General features: G+C 50.4%; 7 protein-coding genes across 7 annotated transcripts; 4 read left to right on the top strand and 3 right to left on the bottom strand.

The window, feature by feature from the left end:
* Nucleotides 1-1,306: 1,306 nt before the first annotated feature.
* On the top strand, nt 1,307-3,644 carry PFICI_13195 (uncharacterized protein; the record flags this gene model as incomplete). Its single annotated transcript, XM_007841776.1, has 6 exons — nt 1,307-1,362; nt 1,421-1,557; nt 1,611-2,136; nt 2,210-2,712; nt 2,789-3,012; nt 3,087-3,644. 6 exons carry the CDS (start codon nt 1,307-1,309, stop codon nt 3,642-3,644), a joined length of 2,004 nt encoding a protein of 667 aa, XP_007839967.1.
* Nucleotides 3,645-4,690: 1,046 nt separating this feature from the next.
* PFICI_13194 (uncharacterized protein) lies at nt 4,691-5,769 on the bottom strand (the record flags this gene model as incomplete). The annotated part of the gene is made up of 3 exons (XM_007841775.1): nt 4,691-4,830; nt 4,888-5,658; nt 5,730-5,769. The coding sequence occupies 3 exons, from the start codon at nt 5,767-5,769 to the stop codon at nt 4,691-4,693; spliced, it is 951 nt and encodes a 316-aa protein (XP_007839966.1).
* A 2,225-nt stretch (nt 5,770-7,994) lies between these two features.
* PFICI_13193 (uncharacterized protein) lies at nt 7,995-9,063 on the top strand (the record flags this gene model as incomplete). The annotated part of the gene is made up of 2 exons (XM_007841774.1): nt 7,995-8,066; nt 8,338-9,063. The coding sequence occupies 2 exons, from the start codon at nt 7,995-7,997 to the stop codon at nt 9,061-9,063; spliced, it is 798 nt and encodes a 265-aa protein (XP_007839965.1).
* Nucleotides 9,064-9,563: 500 nt separating this feature from the next.
* Nucleotides 9,564-12,464, bottom strand: PFICI_13192 (uncharacterized protein; the record flags this gene model as incomplete). The annotated part of the gene is made up of 1 exon (XM_007841773.1): nt 9,564-12,464. The coding sequence occupies one exon, from the start codon at nt 12,462-12,464 to the stop codon at nt 9,564-9,566; it is 2,901 nt and encodes a 966-aa protein (XP_007839964.1).
* Nucleotides 12,465-13,541: 1,077 nt separating this feature from the next.
* On the bottom strand, nt 13,542-14,873 carry PFICI_13191 (uncharacterized protein; the record flags this gene model as incomplete). The annotated part of the gene is made up of 1 exon (XM_007841772.1): nt 13,542-14,873. The coding sequence occupies one exon, from the start codon at nt 14,871-14,873 to the stop codon at nt 13,542-13,544; it is 1,332 nt and encodes a 443-aa protein (XP_007839963.1).
* A 1,098-nt stretch (nt 14,874-15,971) lies between these two features.
* PFICI_13190 (uncharacterized protein) lies at nt 15,972-17,009 on the top strand (the record flags this gene model as incomplete). Its single annotated transcript, XM_007841771.1, has 2 exons — nt 15,972-16,281; nt 16,336-17,009. 2 exons carry the CDS (start codon nt 15,972-15,974, stop codon nt 17,007-17,009), a joined length of 984 nt encoding a protein of 327 aa, XP_007839962.1.
* Nucleotides 17,010-18,063: 1,054 nt separating this feature from the next.
* Nucleotides 18,064-19,577, top strand: PFICI_13189 (Guanine nucleotide-binding protein subunit beta-like protein; the record flags this gene model as incomplete). The annotated part of the gene is made up of 5 exons (XM_007841770.1): nt 18,064-18,105; nt 18,296-18,333; nt 18,394-18,520; nt 18,608-18,925; nt 19,152-19,577. The coding sequence occupies 5 exons, from the start codon at nt 18,064-18,066 to the stop codon at nt 19,575-19,577; spliced, it is 951 nt and encodes a 316-aa protein (XP_007839961.1).
* Between the last annotated feature and the right edge of the window lie 871 nt (nt 19,578-20,448).

The raw sequence follows: 20,448 nt of genomic DNA, 5'->3' as shown, positions 1-20,448 counted from the left end.
TAGTGAAAGTCTCGCAAGCCAATTTCCACTACGGCTCAGCGTACCTAGGTAGTATGTATTTATTCACTAGAGAGTAGCGGCGCCAACTATAGAGCAACAAAAGTTCTTGGGATACGACCCTTACTTTTTCTTTTCTAGTATCTCTTTCACATGTGAAATTTTCACGCAATGCGCATTTCGGATTGTTTCTTACCCGATCAACCCGTGATTCTGTCGTGGTGGACTGGTGGAAAAAAAGGTAGTGACAATGACGGCTTGTCGCAACATTGCCAAGGCGGATGGTTTGCTAAGGTGACCCTTTGCTAGAACATCACCCACCACATGCCGGAGTTGCAAGGGGTCAGATCATGTCATATCATGTCGTCCTCACACAACTGTGACTGGCAATTTTGAAAAGAAAAAAAGAGAAGTAATGACCAAAGAAGGAAATCAAATGCAAGTGAATTAGTGCGGCAGTATATGATCTAGAAGGATTTGCGGGTCCTATGATTTAGATGGGCACAAAACATACAAGTCAACTGGTCAATTGGGAATGCTGCCTGCCTGGGTCCACATTGGAAGCTTCCATCGAACCCGATTCCAATTGACAAATGGTTCGGCCCGCGCTTGGTCCTCTTTGAGAAGAATAGCTACCGATACTGAAAGACGTTTTCTTCATGCACATCCATCCAGTCTGAACGTCGGCACTCAAGGGTCCCGGATCCATCAGGTCCAAGATGATGAACTGTTTTGCGGGGTAGGTAGCGTGGGCGGGGCAGAAAAAAGAAGGGTAGGATTCCACGTCGGAAGAGTGGCTTTCCTAATAAACTATTGAACGATGTGACACCATAAACGGGAATGATCATCACCACTGCCGACTCTATTGCCCCTTCTGTGAACCAAGGCGCAGAAATTTCAGCCAATTGGGCGTCTTGCCGACCAGCTGGTCCAGCTGTATATGCAAGACTCAACCCGGTAATTGTATTTCTGTAGTGTAAAGGAGGTTGCTCGAATGACACTCTGATTCTCCATCAAGCGAAATGACCCGCATGCTGTCAGCTGCGCAGAAGCCGGATCTGGTGAACGCCGTTGTCGATCGCATGAATGAAGGAATTAATTGGCATTTTCCTCAATTGTTGAATTCTGGGTGGCCGAGGGACAAGCCCTCTAGGTCGTAATGCATATTTCTTCATGATACTTAAGTGTCTTGTCGCCCTCACACATGGGCGTCGTGTGTCCCAGTGCAAGCTCCCGGACTCTTTCGGCGCTGTGGCATATACATGATACCTGAATTTACATCAGTGATACTATATCGACTGATACGAAAATGCTCTTCCGGGCGACCTTGTCAGCCCTGGTGCTAGCCACCGAGATCCTTCCGACGTACGTCTTCTTGTGTTACTGAAGCGCTAACGGGAAACTGATCTTGTCTCACTCACAGCGCGGCCGCTGTACAACATCACAACCCAATCTTGCCAAAACGGCAGACCCCAGACAGTGACTATGACTATGTTGTAGTCGGATCTGGACCTGGAGGAGGTCCCACAGCTGCGAATCTGGCAGTTGCTGGCCACAAAGGTTTGTTTTCTTTTCGCAATTATACGTCGTAGCATATTAATCTCCGTGGTTAGTGCTGCTCATCGACGCCGGCGGCGATTCGGGAGATGCGCTAGTCGAGTCGGTGCCCGTCCTCTTTCCGTTCTCAACCGAGTTTGCGGACACAGAGTGGGACTATTTTGTCACTCGGTCTTCAGACCCGACTGTCCAGGCCCAGGACTCCATCACCTCGTACCGTTTGCCCGACGGAAGCATCTATACGGGGCTTGATCCGCCTACCGACGCCGTGGCCATCGGAACACTGTACCCACGTGCTGGCACTCTGGGCGGGTGCTCTCGACACAATGCTTTGATCGCCATCCGCGCCTTTGACAATGACTGGACCGTAGTGGCCGACAAGACTGGTGATGAGAGCTGGTCTGGAGCGACGTTTCAGAGGTTGTTCCAAGGCATTGAGCACTGCGATTACCTCCCGAACTCCATTGTCGGGCATGGCTTTGACGGCTGGTTCTGGACAGAGCTGACCTCTCTTCTTACTGCTGTCCAGGACCTCAAGGTTGTCAGTATCATTGTGGCGGCTGGTGCTGCACTTGGGAAGGGGTAAGTCAGCACGCCTCCCTGGGGCGAGGATTTCATCCTTTGTAATTTTTATATTGACTTGCGATTCCAACAGTATTCTCGGAACCTTAATCGGCACGGTCGAGGGTCTGGCAGAAATCCTGACTCAGGACGTGAATGCCCCGGGCCCAACAATCGCCCAAGGGCCATTCCAGATTCCCCTGAGTATGAAGAATTCTGTTCGTGGTGGAGCAAGAGACCACATTCTCGAGGTTGCCAATGCTGTGAATGCAGACGGAAGCAGAAAGTACCAACTCGACATCAAGCTAAACACTTTGGTCACCAAAATTCAGTTTGATCAAAGCGGCGACGTGCCTCGGGCCACGGGTGTAGAATATCTCGAAGGACAGAGCCTCTATCGCGCAGATCCGCGATGGCCAAGCGCTAGCGTCTCCGGCGAAGGAGTGGTGAATGCTTCTAAAGAGGTCATCATTGCTGGCGGAGCGTTTAACACACCTCAAATCCTCAAGTTGAGCGGCGTTGGGCCTCGGGCTGAACTCGAAGACTTTGATATTCCCGTGATTGTTGACCTTCCCGGTGTTGGTGCTAACCTCCGTGGTAAGTGATATTTTTGAACCGTTGAGATGGATAATCTTGGAAAAATGGCAAAAACATACTAACATCTTTTATACAGACCACATTGAAGTGTCGGTCATTTCGCAGGCTTCCTCAAACTTTAGCATCCTGAATGGATGCACCCTTGCTCAAGGATATCCGGAAACACTCGATCCGTGTCTTGAGAAATATCTCAACGGTGTTACCCAAACCGATAAAGGAGTATACGCAAGCAACGGGCTAGCCGTGGGTGTGTCTCTTCGTTCGAGCGCTGCAGATGCTGTTGATCCTGATCTCTGGGTGGTAAGCAAACTCCCATCTATATCTTGGCTGTTGGGTACGCCTAGAGACAATGTGGCTAACTTGAGAAATTCTAGTATGGAGGACCTGCTAACTTCCCTGGCTTCTTCCCACACTGGGCCGAGCGCGCAGTTGCCGATCACAAGCACTGGGTTTGGGTCAGTCTCAAGGCCAGCACAAAGAACCGCGGCGGCAGCGTCAAGCTGGCCAGCAATGACCCACAAGATATCCCCGTCATTGCATTCAACACGTTCGAGGACAGCCTCTCTGCTGACCAGGACCTGCAAGCCAGCTACGAGGGAATCAAGTTTGCACGAGATGTGATGGACAAGGTGCTGCCATTGGACGGCACTTTTGAAGAGGTGACGCCGGGCAGATCCGCCGCATCCACCGAAGACGAAGTCAAGGAATATGCCAAGACCCAGAGCTTTGGTCACCACGCATGCTGCACAGCCGCGATTGGCGGTGATGATGACGAAGGAGCAGTTCTTGACTCGGCTTTCCGGGTTCGAGGCACAACCGGCCTCAGAGTCGTAGATGCCAGTGCCTTCCCGGTTGTTCCCGGCTTCTTTATAGCGCTTCCAACGTATCTGCTTGCTGAAAAGGCCAGTGAGGCAATCTTGGCTGATGCTTAGGTAACTTTATGATTCAGCAGATATCACGAGATAATGATTGTAGGGGAATAGTTGTACATATATCAACCATTGGGGTTAGTAGCTTATGATAGTAACTAATATTAATGAAAAGTTTCCAGCGACGGTTGATCACACCAAAAAGGCCATAGACGTGGTGAGCACCGTTGTTTGCTATACAGACGCCGGTATGATGGGCCAAAAGGCACGGCGAGTAGCTCCGGCATAGTTGCAAGAGGTATATAACTATAGATTGATTGTGTTAGGTAGATTTGCCGAAAACTACGGCAGCCTGGCTACAGTAACAGTGACAAAATATTGGTAACTATATCAACGCTCTCAGCTGCCCGGAACATGAAAAATGGTAAAATGTCCTCGAAGGTGACAAGAACAAGAAGCTCGGCATGATGACTGGTCACCTTGCATAGGTACATAGACAAAGTTTGGAAAATGCACCGGGAATGCTTGGCCCCCGTCTCGAAGTCACAGATTTCTGGTCAGGGCACGCGATCACACCTGGCCAGGTGCGAGACTGCAAGTCACTCTTTGAGGAGACGCGTCATCGGAACAAAGAGGGAGAAGAGTGATTTCCTTGCATCATCACATTTACCTACTTTACAGGTTATTTTATAATGCAGCCGCCAACTTTCTGTCCCAGACTCCCACATGTGAATTTTGAATAAGTCGAGTGCTATATATTGATGTTGGGAACTATGAGACCGAATTGCAACTCGAGTGGATTGTGCCATTTTTTTTTTCAATCACAGGCCCTGCGAAGAATACTTGCTGAACCGAATGTTTGCTGAAAGAAATGCTGCCTCCGAGTTAGTATATCTTTGACATTGGTCAGTAGGCATATTAGTATTTGCTTTTCGTATTCGAAATCAGTGAATTGATTCATAGGGTTTTTTTTTTCGGTCATGCTTGGATGTAGTTCGGAGTTGTATTACAGGTGCAATGCACAGATATTGTTACAATATTGGTATATACAGTACGCTTCACCACGCCAAAACGTTGGAGTAGGTGGTGGAAATGCATCGACCATTGCATTACCAAGTATAGTACGGTCTCTGTGCTGTAATCGGCCTGTTGGGCAGATGTACCCAAGGCTTTGCCTTTGCCTCCTTCTTGAGTTTATCGTCGTACTGTCGTAACCTTGTCTTCTCCTCTTTCAGGATAACGGTGAAGTCTGTTGCTCTTGTTAGTCATCAGATTGCATGCGTCAAGAGCCAATGTTGAAACTTACGTGCAGAAGGCTTCATCATTCTGCTCATTCGGCCTCTTGCGTGGTACTGTATCCTCATGCCTCGCGGTGGACCCTTTCCAACCCAAGCCTGGTCAATGTATAAACTTGTCGGGTCAGAGACCTCCATCCAATTGCCTTCCTTGTCCTGAATTTTGCGAGGCTTCTCCATAATTTCTCCATTGACTTGGCCGAGAGCCATGCCACGGCTCACAATGGCCCTGTCTCGAGCCTCCTTCAGTAGAAAAGCGACCTCGGAGGCAGTCTTCTTCTTGCTGTATCGCATCTGCGTCAGGGCATCGTCGAGGGTCTTTCCCTGGATTTGGCGCGTCAAGAACATCAGTTTCTTGGTGCTGGTGTTGAGGTTCTCGCTCTTTTGGGTGACTTCCTTCTCGGTCATCTTGATTTGCTGCTCCTTGGTGACCTTGCCGCCGTTCCGCACCATCTGCATGACCTTCTTCCGCTGCCAGCGAATTCTCCATCGGGGATCGGGGTCGAGCGCGCGCGCCATGTGCTCCTTTGCGCGAGAAGGTCCAGAGTATGCAGCGCCGGGGCCGCCCTCCTTTGCTCTGCTGGCATCGTCCACCTGCTTGATTTCCTCGTCGAAAACAGATTCACCAGCCGTCCGGTCGGCCATCTTGTCAAAGATCTTCTTTTCTCGCTCACGCTTCTCGAGCTCCTCTGACAACGGTGACTTTTTCTTGGAGCCTCCGCCCCAATTGAACCATGATGCCGATCGTTGTTGCGTATATGGGAGAAGACTTCCAGACCGGGCTGAACAAGACTACATCAGTAACGAAACAGAACACGGTGCAATTCATGAGTCCATAGCATAAATGGCTTACCAGTCTGCACCAGCCTCCTGGCTGGAAAGTGTAGGCTCATGGTGGCTGAAATGAGTCTCCCCTTGCTCGCATTCAACAACTGGCAGCCGTCGCGAACTGGAACATGAGCTCCAAAAAATTGAGGTCCCTTGGCCTGGCTCGGACGGTCGCGGATGGGTGGAGACCCACTAAAAGAAGGAAGCCGATGATTCACCAGCCAATGAGGCTGCGTCTGAATTCAATTTGGTCTTAGCGTATTTCCCGAGCTTGTGCTGGAGCTGTGCAATTCCAATTGAGCCGGATCCCAGCGCGAATAACGTCAATTCATCGTTCGATTCTTTTGCCGAAGCAAAAACACCAAAGTACCGTCATTCCGACTTCTCCGACACTCGACACATCTCCCCTCAGACAAAACCGACAAAATGGCCGGCGCAATCAAGCCTATCACTGGTGTACGTTCCTTGGGCGCTCTGTCCCAGCCTCAGGTCATGCCGAATCCACCGGATTACTGACATTGAAATGCAGATGCTCAAGAAGGGCCTCGTCACTGACTTGGCCATTGCCCTGGGTACGTTCCTCCCAACATCTCCGAAAGCCTTCGAAACTCAATCATCAGCGGGTCTGGCCTCAGGACGGCGCGCTTGGACTGTTCGGTCGAATTGGCCGGTTTGGCGGGATATGCGCTGACTGAAAAATATAGGCATTGGTGCTACTATGGGTAGCCTCTTCTGGTACGATTGCCCACCTGCTCTTATACATCCACGGATATGAGGCGACTATCGATTTGGAACGATTTTATCTGACTGGAAAATAGGCACGGATACCACATGCCCCGTACCATTGCCCGAGACAACTTCTACTCCGCTCTCGAGAAGGAGCGCGCTGCCAAGCAGGGCAACTAAGCGGTGCCACGGAACTGAAAATTCAGGGTGTACGACAAATACCATGCATAGAAACAGTTTTCTTGTGTTCGGAGACCGCATAGACGAAGAAGGGATGGGAGCTGGTTGGGCTGGACGTGTTCAACTGTATTATACCACTTCGACAATCCAGACTTAAACCAGCACATTACGCGCATTCTTTGTGGGAACATTCATCAATCGTGCGACTTCGAATCTAATGAATCGGTGCTGTACGTTCATAACGACACTGAGATATTGATGGCCAATTCCTTGAATGATCCAATATAGGCGATCAGTTTCCTGTCAAGCTGCGCAGGAATTTTGGCACAGCTCAGGCTATTCGAACAAAATCATGTCAGAAACCTTGAGCTGTGGCAACACCACTGTGAATGTTACCTGACCTTTCAGTTTTCGGGAAGAAATCGAGCCTTGGTACATCTCACAACCAGGTATAACACCTATTACATATCCGATGGCATGACGATCACTCTTTGCACAATCTATTCAAAAACACGCACCGACGAGACGCCATCAATACGGGGGATGGGCTCCGTGACTTATACTTGATTTGGTAGAACCTGCAATGTGACCGCTGTAGGTACGACTTCCGTCGTATGAACATCCTGTTCTCGAGAATGTATAAGAAAAAGGCACAGAATTATACTCCTAGACGCCATATACACACAGTACAACCCCATGCGATTGTCCTTGATGATTCAAATTACAGCCTGATATCAGTTTCCAGTGTCATCGCTCGCGATACTGGCCGTCATGACTCATTTCTCGCTCCTTCCATGAATGTAACCACCCTTTGGACTGAGTTGGAGCCTTCTCTGCCTCCACGGGTGGTTCGATAGTCTGAGCTTTTGCGTTGCTCTCCTCCCAATTCGTAGTCTCGACCATGAAAGATCCTTTTTTGTCTTGACATCTGTTTTCTATAGTCAGCCGCCAAAGTTTCTCTTGGTCATGACGTGGGTGATCCCACCGCCCAACCCAAGACCAGCCAGCCCCGCACGAGCCATTGCCAGCAAACACATGGATGAATTTCGCATTTTCCGATTCAACGACGAAACCCGGTTGTTTGCAGAGTCACTTACTTTCTGAACCATCGCTGTACCTCATAACATTGGACCGGGCTGTGCGGCAAGTCTGGCCGTTCAATCTGGCAATCGTACTGCACCATGCTGAACAAGGGACACTGCGATATATCGATATTGCGCCCTCCCTCCGTCTTGCGCTTTCTACCCGTCACCCCCATCTGGACTGCCGATTCAAGCTCATCGGCCTTGAAGACCTTGCAAGGTGGCGTCATCTTCCAAAAGCCGGAATCCCAGGCAGAGGGAGTGGAAACCAGAAGTGTTGGAGGGCGGGGCGAAGCTGAATGATGGATGCAGCAGCGGCCAAGCAAGTCGGGGCTAGGATCCTGGGAGAGATTGAAGAAGAGAGCTTAGAAGAGGTACGTTCTTTACAGGCCCGGCATAAGCAAAGTCGCTCCACCAAGAGATGTATCGAGATGCACAGGACCGAGAGGTTGCAGGGCTTCAAATTCCCAGGTGCCCGGGAAGCTAGTAATTGCTTATCTTATCCACCCGCACTTCTACCGAACCATAACCACCTCACATATGTTTCATTCAACCGGAGCACTGAATGATATCCCACACCTCATTACAGATCTGCTTCGAGCAATATATACATTCAGCAAATCTTGGTTCTAACAAATACCTCAGCTTCTTGACAATCTGCGGACTGCGTCGCTGCCACATTCCCAGGGCCATCCACCCCTCAAACCGCAGATACCCATCGCAGCCCTGTCCACGCTGATTTCCAAACACCATCATGCCGAGCAGTCCACTCCACCGCCCCTGCTGACCATATCCGGTCGTTTTCTCCCTCTGCTTTACCACATTGTATCGACGCTGCTCGCATCGCCGCACCGATACGCCGTCGTGATTGTGGATGCGGACCATCGGTTCGACGTGACGCGCCTACTATCGCCATCGACTCCGGCCGCGGGCAGTTCGGAACAGGATGTCGAGGTTGAGGCGGAGGCAGTGGTGAATCAAGCTCTCCCGGCAAAGCGGCAAGACTTGAGGCATCTCTACGTGTACCGACCAGCGAGATCCCGCTTCCGACCCGGCGTCGAGCCCGCCAATGACTCGCCGCTGCCGGACCAGACTCAGGCGTGCATCGCCGCGGCCCAGCACCATATGCTCTACGGTGCCCATCCTTCGCGGGACCGTGCTTGGTGGGGAACGATCGTCGTGGGCGGCGGTGGCGGCGATGTGAATACGGGATGGAAAGGATGGATGGATGTGCGGCGGACCGAGGTTGCGCCGTTTGGGGTTGGTCTGAGTATAGAGGAGGCATTGTCGGAGAGGGAACGGCGGCACGAAAGAGTGTCAGAGAGAGGCTGGGAGGGCAGGTGTCGCGAAGGCGTGTATAGTTGGAAATGACGAGAGGGATATACGCCGGTCCTCTCCAAACGATACAACAAGATCTAGAGCATCTTCTCTCACGAGAAAATTTATGATGACTTCAAGGAATATCAAAAAATGAACATATCAGTCTTCTTCGTTTGGGAACAATGCCAAATATTTCGAATGACAAAAGCTTCGCGGATATGAATGACATTGTGTATCAACACAAGAACTTTAGTCAAGAGTCCAGATTGATTGTTGAATATGTGTTCAGAATATACATGAATGATTGGAAAATCGATCACAATGTGCAGTTTAATGTATACCCTTGACAACCTTTCGGAGACGCGACAGCGTCAATTTGTACAACGAAAAGAAGGACATGGAAGCCTTCTCATCTACGAGGTCCTAGTCTTTAGATTGAAGGCTTCTTTTCCCATCAGTTTCCGGTTACCTGCTCCAACCATTCCATCATTGACCTGCCTACCTAGTTTCTTGGCCTCTGCTCCGGAATTGTGTCATGTCAGCTAAGATGCCTAATTCCCAGAGTCTGGCTTAGTGTTCAAGGTATTCTGGCCCTCTTTATCTTTACCATAGATCTTGATCACAGTTTCCCTGCTCCTGATGCGTTCGAAATATGACTTGAGGTTGCGGTAGGATAGGTCCCAGTGGCCTTCCACAATGTCGTACAGCACCGGCCAAAAGGCAAAGTCGGCCATACCGATGGAGGCGCCAGCGATAAAGTCGGCTTCGCCTGCGTACACCTCCCAAGGCTCCAGCCATCGCTTCAGATCCGCATGTTCCGCCGTGAGCCGTCTCTCACCAATGTTGAGAGCCTCATTGAACCTCGTCAGGGTGCGGGCGACGTCAGCTCTCAAGGGCGCCTTGTTCTCGTCAGGCTGGTTATAGAATCGATCCAGGTACATCATGATCGCTACATCGCCTTGTACCGTAGACTTTTCTTCGTCGTTGTCCACAAACTTGACGGGAATATCTGCCGTGCCGCTCCGCTCTTGAAGAGCACCGCGGTCGGTGGACACGGGCGCAGAGCTTCCCTTGGCATGGTCAATGCCTAGCTCGGCCAGCATGAGCTGTACACGCATGTTGGCGACTGGATCGCTGCTGGTGAATAATCTTGGCGCCGCAGAAATGTGCAGCACATCAAAACCTGGTCCGTAATGAGCCTGCCAGTCAAAGTCGGTGGACTGGTTCTCCTTGCCAAAAGCCTTGATCATTTCGATTGCCTCAGACGACTGCCCATTGACGACAGCATGTGCCTCGGCTTTGCTTTTGGTCTTGGCTCCTTGACCCCAGATCTTCTTTTGGTTTTGGTCCAGGAAAGTTCCTATCTGCCTGAACGTCAAGGAGATGCGGGCCCCATTGTACGCGAGTTCGTCCGCCGTCTTGTCTCGGTCGAGGCGCTTATCCTGGCGAATGGCGTGGAGCCAGCGCATATTCGTCTGCAAGCCCATTTTGCACATTGAATTGTGCGGCAAGCGAGCTCGCTGAACCTCGCGCTTGGAACCATCCGGCGATGTCCGGGACTGTGCGCCATCTTGCTCCTTTGGCTGTCTCTTGGTCCTCAGGACCATGGTGCGCTCGGCACCAAGGCTCACATTGACAATATAGCTACCTCTGACGATATCCAAAGTCTTATCGCTGTGCTCCGAAATGTAGTCATTGCCGTCTCGATAGAATTGGATGAGAGCATGGTTGAGCGGGTGTCCAACCTTTTTCTCGACCTCGTCTCGGATCTTCTTGACAGTTGCGGTCCATAATCTCAGTGGAGGCGATTCGTCTGCTGGGTGCCGATATACTGGAATATTGCCTTCTGCATCCACCTCGCCCTGAACGGCTACCAGTCGAGGCACCTCACCACCCTGGTGAGACATTCGCTGCCAGTCCACCTCTTCGCGAACCTTGTCAAAGACATCCTCGGCAAGTGGTTGAGGCAGAACATTATAGAGTACCCTAGTGTCACCTTCACACAAAGGTTCACTGGTAGTAGTGTTTGTATCGATTGGTTCCATGTCAAAAGCTTCGTTTCGTTGATATTCTTCGGTCGAATGGATGGGTTCCGCCTGTTTCTGTGTTACCTTTGCACCTTCGCTCGCCCCTTTTATGACTGTTGTATTCGTTTGAGGTAAAGCAGCAACGGGAGTTGGACAATCGCTTTCATTGTTACTTGGCGGTTGGTCGCTTAAAGGCAATGTTGTAGCGTTTTCTTTGCTTGGTGTAACTGATTCAAGATTGCCTCGTGTCTTTTCGACCGGCTTCTCTAGTGTTCCAGCTCGTGCACTACGTTGAGGCTGAGCAGTATCAGCCGCCTTTGTTGGCCCCTCATTCGGTGACTCATCGCCAGAATTGGCATTCAAATCATCATTTGGAGAAGCGTTCATGCTGCCTAGCATATTGAATTGCTCATTGAGGCGCTTTCCAATGTCAGGCAAAGGGCGTGATGGATTTCCACGAATGGCAGTCCGGGCGCGGCTAAATGTGATGGGCGGGAGGCGATCATCCTGGTTATCAGCTAGTGATAATTTGGTCATGGACGATGCAAGATCACTGGGCTTTGACACTGATGCTGCTGATGAAGACGGCTTCGGCCTTGCATCTTCGGTATTTGTGGCGGACGAGCCCTCATAAACCACTGGATATCGCCTTCCCGTGGGGTTGGGTATAGGAGCTGCCATCCGTGGAACCTTGGGCTTGGGTTTCAAGCGATCCAGAATTTGGTCTGTGGACAAGATCTCGCAACCCGTCATTTTTTGAATGCGGTTCAAAGCCGCAGTGTGTCGGTCTTTGTCGCGATAGCTGCAGCAGTCCTCGACAATGCCAATGTCCAACCCATGGCTACCAGCATCAATGGCTGTTGCCATGATGCCAATATTCGTCAGAGAGCCACAGACAAAGACCTCGCTCACAAATTTCATCCTCAACCGTTGTATCAGGTCAGGAATTTGAAAGGCCGAGTAATAAGTCTTGACAAACGACATGTCCTTCTTTTCAATGAGCTGCTGGATTTCAGCAGGAAACTGCGCACCAACGGTTTGTTCTCGCACGCATTCTGGGCGTCCAGGCGCGGGCCCGGAGAGAAAAGCTTCGGGGCATCTTGATGGAGGTTGGTCGTCGCCGCTTGCTGGCCTCCGGCCTCTAGGCCCAGAAGGACGACGTGTGGCTGCAACTGATGGATCTGAGGTGATGATTTGCTCGTTTTTCGGGGGCCGCGGCTGGCTGTACTGGCTCCGGATCCAGACTATGTCGCCATAAGACCGGAAGCCCTTGACAACTCGGATAAGCCTTTCAGTCAGGCCCTGAGGTACAGCCACATGGAGTGCACCTTCGGTAGAAATAAAGTCGTTTTGTGCATCGATTATTATGAGTGCCTTTCTCGTTTTAAGCACTGGGAACAGCGATGGATCAATCCCTTGGAGCATGGTCGCGATTTTCCGTCGACAGCCGAAGCAAGACCCCCCAGCCAGTTCCAATTCGTGTCACCTCAGCGCTCTGTAAACCACAAGCGAATATCTCGGGATTTCGTATAATCCAAAGAGGACATGCAAATAAGAAATGATTCTGACAAGTGTACAAAGCTGCGTCACGCTGTGGATGGGACTGTGTATATGGGCGTGATCTCGCACTTTGCCCGCCAATGTGTCCAGTGCCCGCCAAGCTACTTAGCACGCCATCTAGATGAATCCTCCTGTGCAGGCGATGTGGATCAATGCTGCCAACATGAGCGATGAGGCAAGTGTTGATTTCAGTCAAGAAAAGATAGCCTCAATGACAAGCAAATAGATGCAAATGTAAGACTGTGGATGAAAATCGAGTTGCACGACAGTAACTTTGACCAGCGACTCCGCTGATGCGTGCGCAAGGATTCTTCCCTCTTATCACTAACCGTTAAGCCGTCAAACTGCGGGCACACCGTTGCACTTTTTTAAACTTTGCGGGAGCGCGCATCAACCAGGCCATCATGTTCTTCCAGGGCCTAGCCGTCAAAAAGTTCATCCATGCTACAAGGATTCGATTTCTGCCGATGTGTATTCTCACCACCCGACAAGTTCACATTATAGTCGTACGCATTCTATTCCAGCAAGTTTACATGTCTTTTTTCTATAGTAGAGACAACCAGATCACCATGAAAGTGATCTTGCTCAAGTGGGAGTGAGATGCCACACTTTGTTTTCACACAATGTATACTCTATTTACCATTGATTCAACTATACTTGCCACCACGCTCAGGTATGGTCATGCAAGGTGAATGGTGAATCCAAATTGATTCGTCTCTACCCAATCTAGCTCTATGATACGTCTAAAATCTATCATCTCAACATTTATCTCATTCTCTGATGTGCCCACGATTGAATTCACGTGATACGAGCTTGTTGCCACTTGTCTGACAACCAACGCAATAATTGAGTGGATGGCGGCGGGGAAAATGAACCTTGGAAACTGGAAAGTGCCCAGGTGATCTTGATTAGCCTTGCAAAACCCCAAGCTCTTCAAACTTCTCATTTGACGGAAAGTATTTTGGAAAGTAAGCCACCTAACTCGTGCTCAATCGAACCGAATGATGGACGAGCTGTAACGCTGGTATTGGCACAAGCTGTGTGCAGTGACGCCATTTCATCTGCCACCAGTACCCAGGATTCTGACTCGCTGTGCCCGACCTCGATGAGATTCTTCACATCTTCCATCAGATGTCCAAAAGCAAGAACCTCGAGGCCCTCAACGGCATAATCTTTGTATATGGAAGCAGCGCCAAAATCGCCTAGCAGAGCATGGCCCTCGTCTTTGTATAGTATATTGTGAGCATATAGGTCGCCGTGAGCAATGCCTCGCTTATGCAGGTGAGCAGCAGCTGAGGCAATGCCCTGAAGAATCCTCAAGCCTTGGTGCGGCGTCAGAGTGGTGGTCGGCAAGAAACAATCACGAGTACATGTTTCCATCGACGGAGGCAACCCCAGGGTCTTATAAACCGAGGGAATCAGTTGCATCAATAAGCCCTTCTTCTCCGGATGCCCCAGAATCTCTCCTAGGGGATCGATCAAATTCGAATGCGAACCAGCGTCCATACACGCACGCATCTCGTCCAAGGGCGTCCCATCACTCGTAATGTCGCCTTTGAACAGCTTGACGGCCACGGGGCGGGACTCGCCGGCACAAGTCCAGTCCCCTCTGAATATTGAACCAGACGCTCCTTCACCCAGCAACTCGCGTGTCTCCACGTCAGACCAAGGCACTTTTGCCAACGCCTGAGCAGCGCTGGCAGCTTCTGGTCTCTCGGATGAACACGGATTTCCTGCAAAGGACAAAAAACCCAACTCAGGCATCTCGAACAGCCAAGATGGCAGGTTCTCAATGCGATTGGCGGATAGCCGTAAGAGTCCAAGCTTGTGGCACGATGACATTTCATCAGGGAGCTCACGGAGCAAATTTCCAGAAAGCATGCATTTCTGTAGGCGGGAGCATTTGCCTATGCTCTTGGGCAGAGACTCAATCTTGTTGCCCGTGAGGATAAGCCAGCGAAGTCGCGACGGCAGTGCATTCTCGGGGATCTCTCTTATCCGATTCGAGCGGAAAGCAACCATTTCGAGCTCTGGACAAGCAGCCAGCTCCTTGGGAAAGACCTCAAAGTTGCAGTTGGAGAAAAAGGCTATCTTCAGGCTCTTGAATTGACCAAAGATGTCAGGCAAGCTGGCAAGACCTGTTCCCGACAGGTCGAGGTGCTTGAGGGTTTGAGCATGGTCAAGTATTTGAGATGGAAACTTGTCGAGAGGGACGGATAGCTTGAACTTTTCTACCACAGATTCCTGGTCCGGGCAAGTTACAAGTTCGCCCATTGTGACAACAAGACGACGGCTAGAACAGACAATGAACCGTTTGATGCTGCAGTTGTGGAAAGAGAAATATTCAAGGCCCAAGCAGCAGGTGCTGGCCACTGGGGATCCCTAGGGAGGTAGGTGGACAGACGACATGAGACAGCCAGCTCACCGACAAGATAGACAAGTGCCACCACACACTAGTCTTGATCAATCCATATTGACCCTTCGAGTCAGTGGTGCCTTTGACGTGGAACATGAGAACAGAAGTCCAAGTAGAATTTAAAATAAAATGAAGCATCGCATCATATCAATACGAACAGGTGGATGCAATTTTTGCGGCGATTGGTGTTATCCAAGTCGCCAGCATCAAGTTACAGAAACAAGCTCTGAAAACATCAAGTGCACAATCACCACTCAAAGAATGGTATGGATGGAATTGTAATTTGAATTGATGTTGAGACTCAAAGCTACCAATCCGATGTGTTTGCTACGGCAGATGTCATTAGAAGTAGCTATTCAAAGTTACATACCTACCTACCGTGGGAGTTATGGAATTGAACAACACTCATCAATGGACAGGCATGTAATAATGCCCTGCCAATGAATTCTCATTTGAAAAGTCCCCCAATTTTTTAATGGTTGCGAGCTTCTAGCGTGTAATCAGACGCGCCAGCGGCCAGCCCGCAGGACCCCTGTAGCGACACCCCGCACAGTCCATCTGGCCCAAGCTCACCTTGAATGCTTCTTTCCAGGTTACGTCGGCGAAACCTCCAACTTGTCTCCGATCAATAAATCACACTCGCCTGAAAAGCTTCATCGGGGCGCCTTTTCTGCAGTGTCTTCAACCCAAATTGCGCGGTCCAAGGCACGGCTCGACAACAAATAGCTCGACGATTCATCATCTCACGCGACGCGCCTTCCGGTTTCTACCATCACTAGATAAACACGACGCCATCCAGTCGCGAATTGTCGACTTCGTGCTAAGAAAGTCCACGTTCGCCATACACAGCCTCCCGAAAACGCAAGCTAAGCCACGACTTAATCTTTCATCAACCATTACCTTACTTCTGCGCGTCAAAGCGTCCGTCGCCACCATCTCTTGTCATCCCAGCGATCATGGACTCTCCCAAATCTGGCCAGAAGCGATCTCCGCCGCGCGACGAGTCTGATGAGAAGATTGAGCTGCCGAGCAAGAAGCAACGAACAGCCACACCGCAATCAGACAACAAGGTCATTGTTGCGACGACTGGGAAAAAGCGTAGCGATAGTGGCAATGCAACATCGGCGGAAAGGTTGAACGTCCCTAGTGAGGCCAACTTTGCGCGCGAGGGGCTTCAAAGATCAATCGCATTAGCACTCCAGCATGTCGGTTTCGATTCCGCGTCGCAGGAAGCCCTGGAAAGCCTGACTTCGGCAACCGAGATGTGTAAGTAGAGTCTCGTCGAGACGGCCGCGTCCAAGTGACCTAACTCCAACGCAGACATGTCTACCTTTACCGAGCACATCAAACGCTTAGCAGAATCTGCGCGAAGATCACAGCCTGTGCCCACTGACTTTGGCCATATGCTGCGCAAACACAATGTTCCCTTGTCTTCGATGAAGCCGCATTTGAAGAACCCCGTGGACAAGCAGAAGCTCGAACCTACATACTACGATCCCCTTCCAATCACTCCACAGACTGACTACTTCCGGCCAATTTCGACTAAATGGCTTGGGGAAGAACTTGATGGCAACACTGAAAAGAAGGACAAGCCATGGATACCTGAAGGGTTGCCTGATTTTCCCAGCAAACACACCTATAAGTTCACTCCAAAAGAGACAGTGGCAGTCGACCCAGCACAGAAACGCACAGAGGCTATGGCGGCGGCACAGAAGGGCGAGAAGGCTTTGCGAACAATCAATCGGGCTACAAAGATGAGCCAGCAAAAGGAGCTCAAGGATCTGGCGCAGAGAAACACCATGAGCAAGGGGCGCCACGATGCTTGGGAAGGCATGATGAAGTCAATGATGTCGGACCTCGGCGGCTCTTCGCGTGACCGACAGGAACTCGCAGATTATAGTGTGACTGTGGACTCCTCCGTGCGGTACAGGCGCAGAGAGGTCCCTCGGGTGAGCAACAGATTGCCGCTTGGTGTGATTCCAAGCAAAGGCTAATGTTGGCATCCAGGAGAACCGCGGTCGAGTCATACGATAATACAAAGCAGGAAAAAGGACGGTTTTCGAAATCAAAGTTCTGGATCGGTTATGGCCGCGGCAGCATCCTTGGTGACAGCAGTCTGCCCCAGTGTGCATCTTGCCTGGAGCATACCCTGCTGCTTGCGATGACATTCAAAGATTGTTTGGAAGACACTCTTGATTTTGACGTTAACCTTATTGAAGGTCAAAGAGAGCGCTGAGTAAGGGAAAGCATATAAAGGCGGCAGCTCTGGCAGAGCACGATGGAAGCATTTACATTGGAGTTTGGTTTTGTTTTTAGATACCCCTAAATGCTCCTTTAAATGAAAGAGCATAAATAAGAAGCGAGTATGGACGTTTTCATCTGCAATTTCCTGAGTTTGGAGTGGAATGAAATAATGAAGGCATTCATGTTTATTTTCAAGGCTGGACAAGACAGTTTCGGCGGGCTGTATAACTAAGTACCTGCTATGCACGTTCTGCCAAAGTGGGCAGGCATTTGATAGATTTAGTGCATTGTTGATGGGAGCTGCATGCAAAATTGTGTAGTGAATCGCATTCAACCGAGCAGATTGGAAAGCACGGCGTGTGATTGAAAGGATAAAGATTAATTTGACAGCAGCCTTCATAAATGGCAAAGAGGAGATGAAAGCCTGCATCAGGATACAGTGACATACATAACCTCATGCTGCATGACTGGTAACATTTATTATTGAATGTTGAACCAGGTGCTCAGAGCTCGACTGGAGCTTCTGCCAGCTGGGCGCCGAACCCCACTTTGATCTGAGTTTCGATTGGTTCCTGCCCCGCGAGGCTGATCGCTGGTCGCACACCCCTGCATTCCCCATCAAAAGTAGCGATTTTTTGACCCTAAACCGAACCACACAAAAATTCTCGGAATTTTCAGAAGCTTTGCCAGCCTGAGAGACCCGACGGTGATTGACAAGCAGCCGCAACAAAACGAATATCTTTCCACCACCCATCCCCCAATTCAGGTTCTCGTGTAGAAGCAGACTTGAAGCACATCCCGACAATGGCTGAGCAGCTGATTCTGAAGGGTACCCTCGAGGGCCACGTAAGTTTGCGACCCCGACCTAGCAATCTCGAATTGTCGTCCAATTCGTTGCTGCCGCTACTGCTTGTGGGCGAACCGGCAATGCGCCCGCGATGCGTGAAACAACAATCGACTACAGCAATAATGGCAGCAACGAGTTGGCAGACGATCAAATTTTTTGTGGACGGATTAGCTAACACATACTTGACAGAATGGCTGGGTCACCAGCTTGGCTACCTCTCTGGAGAAGTACGACGACCTCGAAATCGAATTATTTGGCTATTCTGCAGGAAACTAACCGTCGACCAGCCCCAACATGCTCCTGTCCGCTTCCCGTGACAAGACCCTGATCATCTGGAACCTGACCCGCGACGAGTCGCAATACGGTTACCCCAAGCGATCTCTCCACGGTCACTCCCACATCGTCTCCGACTGTGTATGTTTATTCGCACCCTTGGCGGAAAGATGGAGGTGAAATGGATATGGTAAAGGAACGACGGGCTGACGGGGATATTTTGTTCAGGTTATCTCCTCCGACGGTGCTTACGCTCTGTCCGCTTCGTGGGACAAGACCCTCCGCCTCTGGGAGCTCGCCACTGGCACCACCACCCGCCGCTTCGTTGGCCACACCAACGACGTTCTGTCCGTCTCCTTCTCGGCCGACAACCGCCAGATCGTCTCCGGTTCGCGTGACCGCACCATCAAGCTGTGGAACACCCTCGGTGACTGCAAGTTCACCATCACCGACAAGGGCCACACCGAGTGGGTTTCTTGCGTCCGCTTCAGCCCCAACCCCCAGAACCCCGTCATTGTCTCCAGCTCTTGGGACAAGCTCGTCAAGGTAAGAAACACCCCGGGCCACGAGGAAAGAAGGAGATTCACCACCGCGACTCAATCCACATGATGCTATGCAAAAAAAGTATTTGCTACTTCAGAGCTTGCCTAGGCTTGCCATGAGACCAACATTCACCAATTGCCCTGACTTTTTCGAGCGCAAAATCTCTTTTTTTTCCTCGAGAGCCACCGAATTACCCCAGCATCTCGTTTGTACTAATTCTCCTCTCCAGGTTTGGGAGCTCTCCACCTGCAAGCTCCAGACCGACCACATCGGCCATACTGGTTACATCAACACCGTCACCATCTCCCCCGACGGTTCCCTCTGCGCCTCCGGTGGCAAGGACGGTACCACCATGCTGTGGGACCTCAACGAGTCCAAGCACCTGTACTCCCTCAACGCCGGTGACGAGATCCACGCTCTCGTCTTCTCCCCCAACCGCTACTGGCTCTGCGCTGCCACCGCCAGCAACATCATCATCTTCGACCTCGAGAAGAAGAGCAAGGTCGACGAGCTCATTGTCGAGTTCGCCGCTGTCGGCAAGAAGAGCCGCCAGCCCGAGCCTATCTCCCTGGCCTGGTCCGCTGATGGCCAGACTCTGTTCGCTGGTTACACTGACAACATCATCCGTGCTTGGGGTGTCATGTCGAGGGCATAGTAAACTCTCGGGAGGAAACCCGGGGTTTGTCGGTCATTGACTGGGCGTAAGGGATGGGCTTCATCATTGTCATTTGGTCAATCAATTTTCCAGGGGAATGCCAATCATACACGTTTCTACGCGCATCTAACGTGCCATGGTTGACGATAAAAAGGAAAGATGGTTAGCATTGTTGCGGTTAGATCATGCTGCTATGCTAATAAGACACGTTCACGAGAAACAAAAAAAAAATGGTCGACTCGTGTGTTTTAGTTCCGCCATTGTGAAGACAAAAAAACATCAGTAAACACTTTGAACAATTCTCCTCATCCATGTGAAATCAATCTGCAGTAGGAGTAATGTCTGTCTGCTTGTGATTGGGCTTTGGCTCTACTGTCAACTTACACTGGAAGTACAAGCCGTGCGGCGAGTCTAGATCTAGAACATACGAGGTCAAGGCTGTATTGGTTGGAGATGTTCTACGAATGTATGAATCCAACTTGAGAAATTGGCCATGGTCTAACAGTGGTGTTTCTCACGACCAAGTTGGTATCTGAATGCACAGTTTGATCTTGTCAGTGGACTTGAGACAGACTGAGGTGAAGCAGTTCTCGTTCGATGTCCCGATTGTTTCGACGAATTATTCTAGCCTTCCAACAACTTGTCTCACGACATCAATTCTTGGCCAATACGTTCTTGAAGATTTTGGATTACGTGGTTCGATGAGGTCATCTCATTGCGCACAATCGGGGTCAGCACTTGTCAAAGAAAACCGACTTGAATTGGAAAATGGGCGGCTATTTTCCTAACAACAGGAAATCATCTTGGCCACTCAGTCTAGTTCGTATTTATCAATCCCAGCATGCTCTGGTGCCTTTGCACAGTATAATAT

This window comes from Pestalotiopsis fici, assembly GCF_000516985.1.
Source record: "Pestalotiopsis fici W106-1 unplaced genomic scaffold PFICI_Scf_11, whole genome shotgun sequence".
Classification (NCBI taxonomy): domain Eukaryota; kingdom Fungi; phylum Ascomycota; class Sordariomycetes; order Amphisphaeriales; family Sporocadaceae; genus Pestalotiopsis; species Pestalotiopsis fici.
Note: the sequence above shows the minus strand (reverse complement) of the source record. Positions and strands in the feature narration are given on the sequence as shown.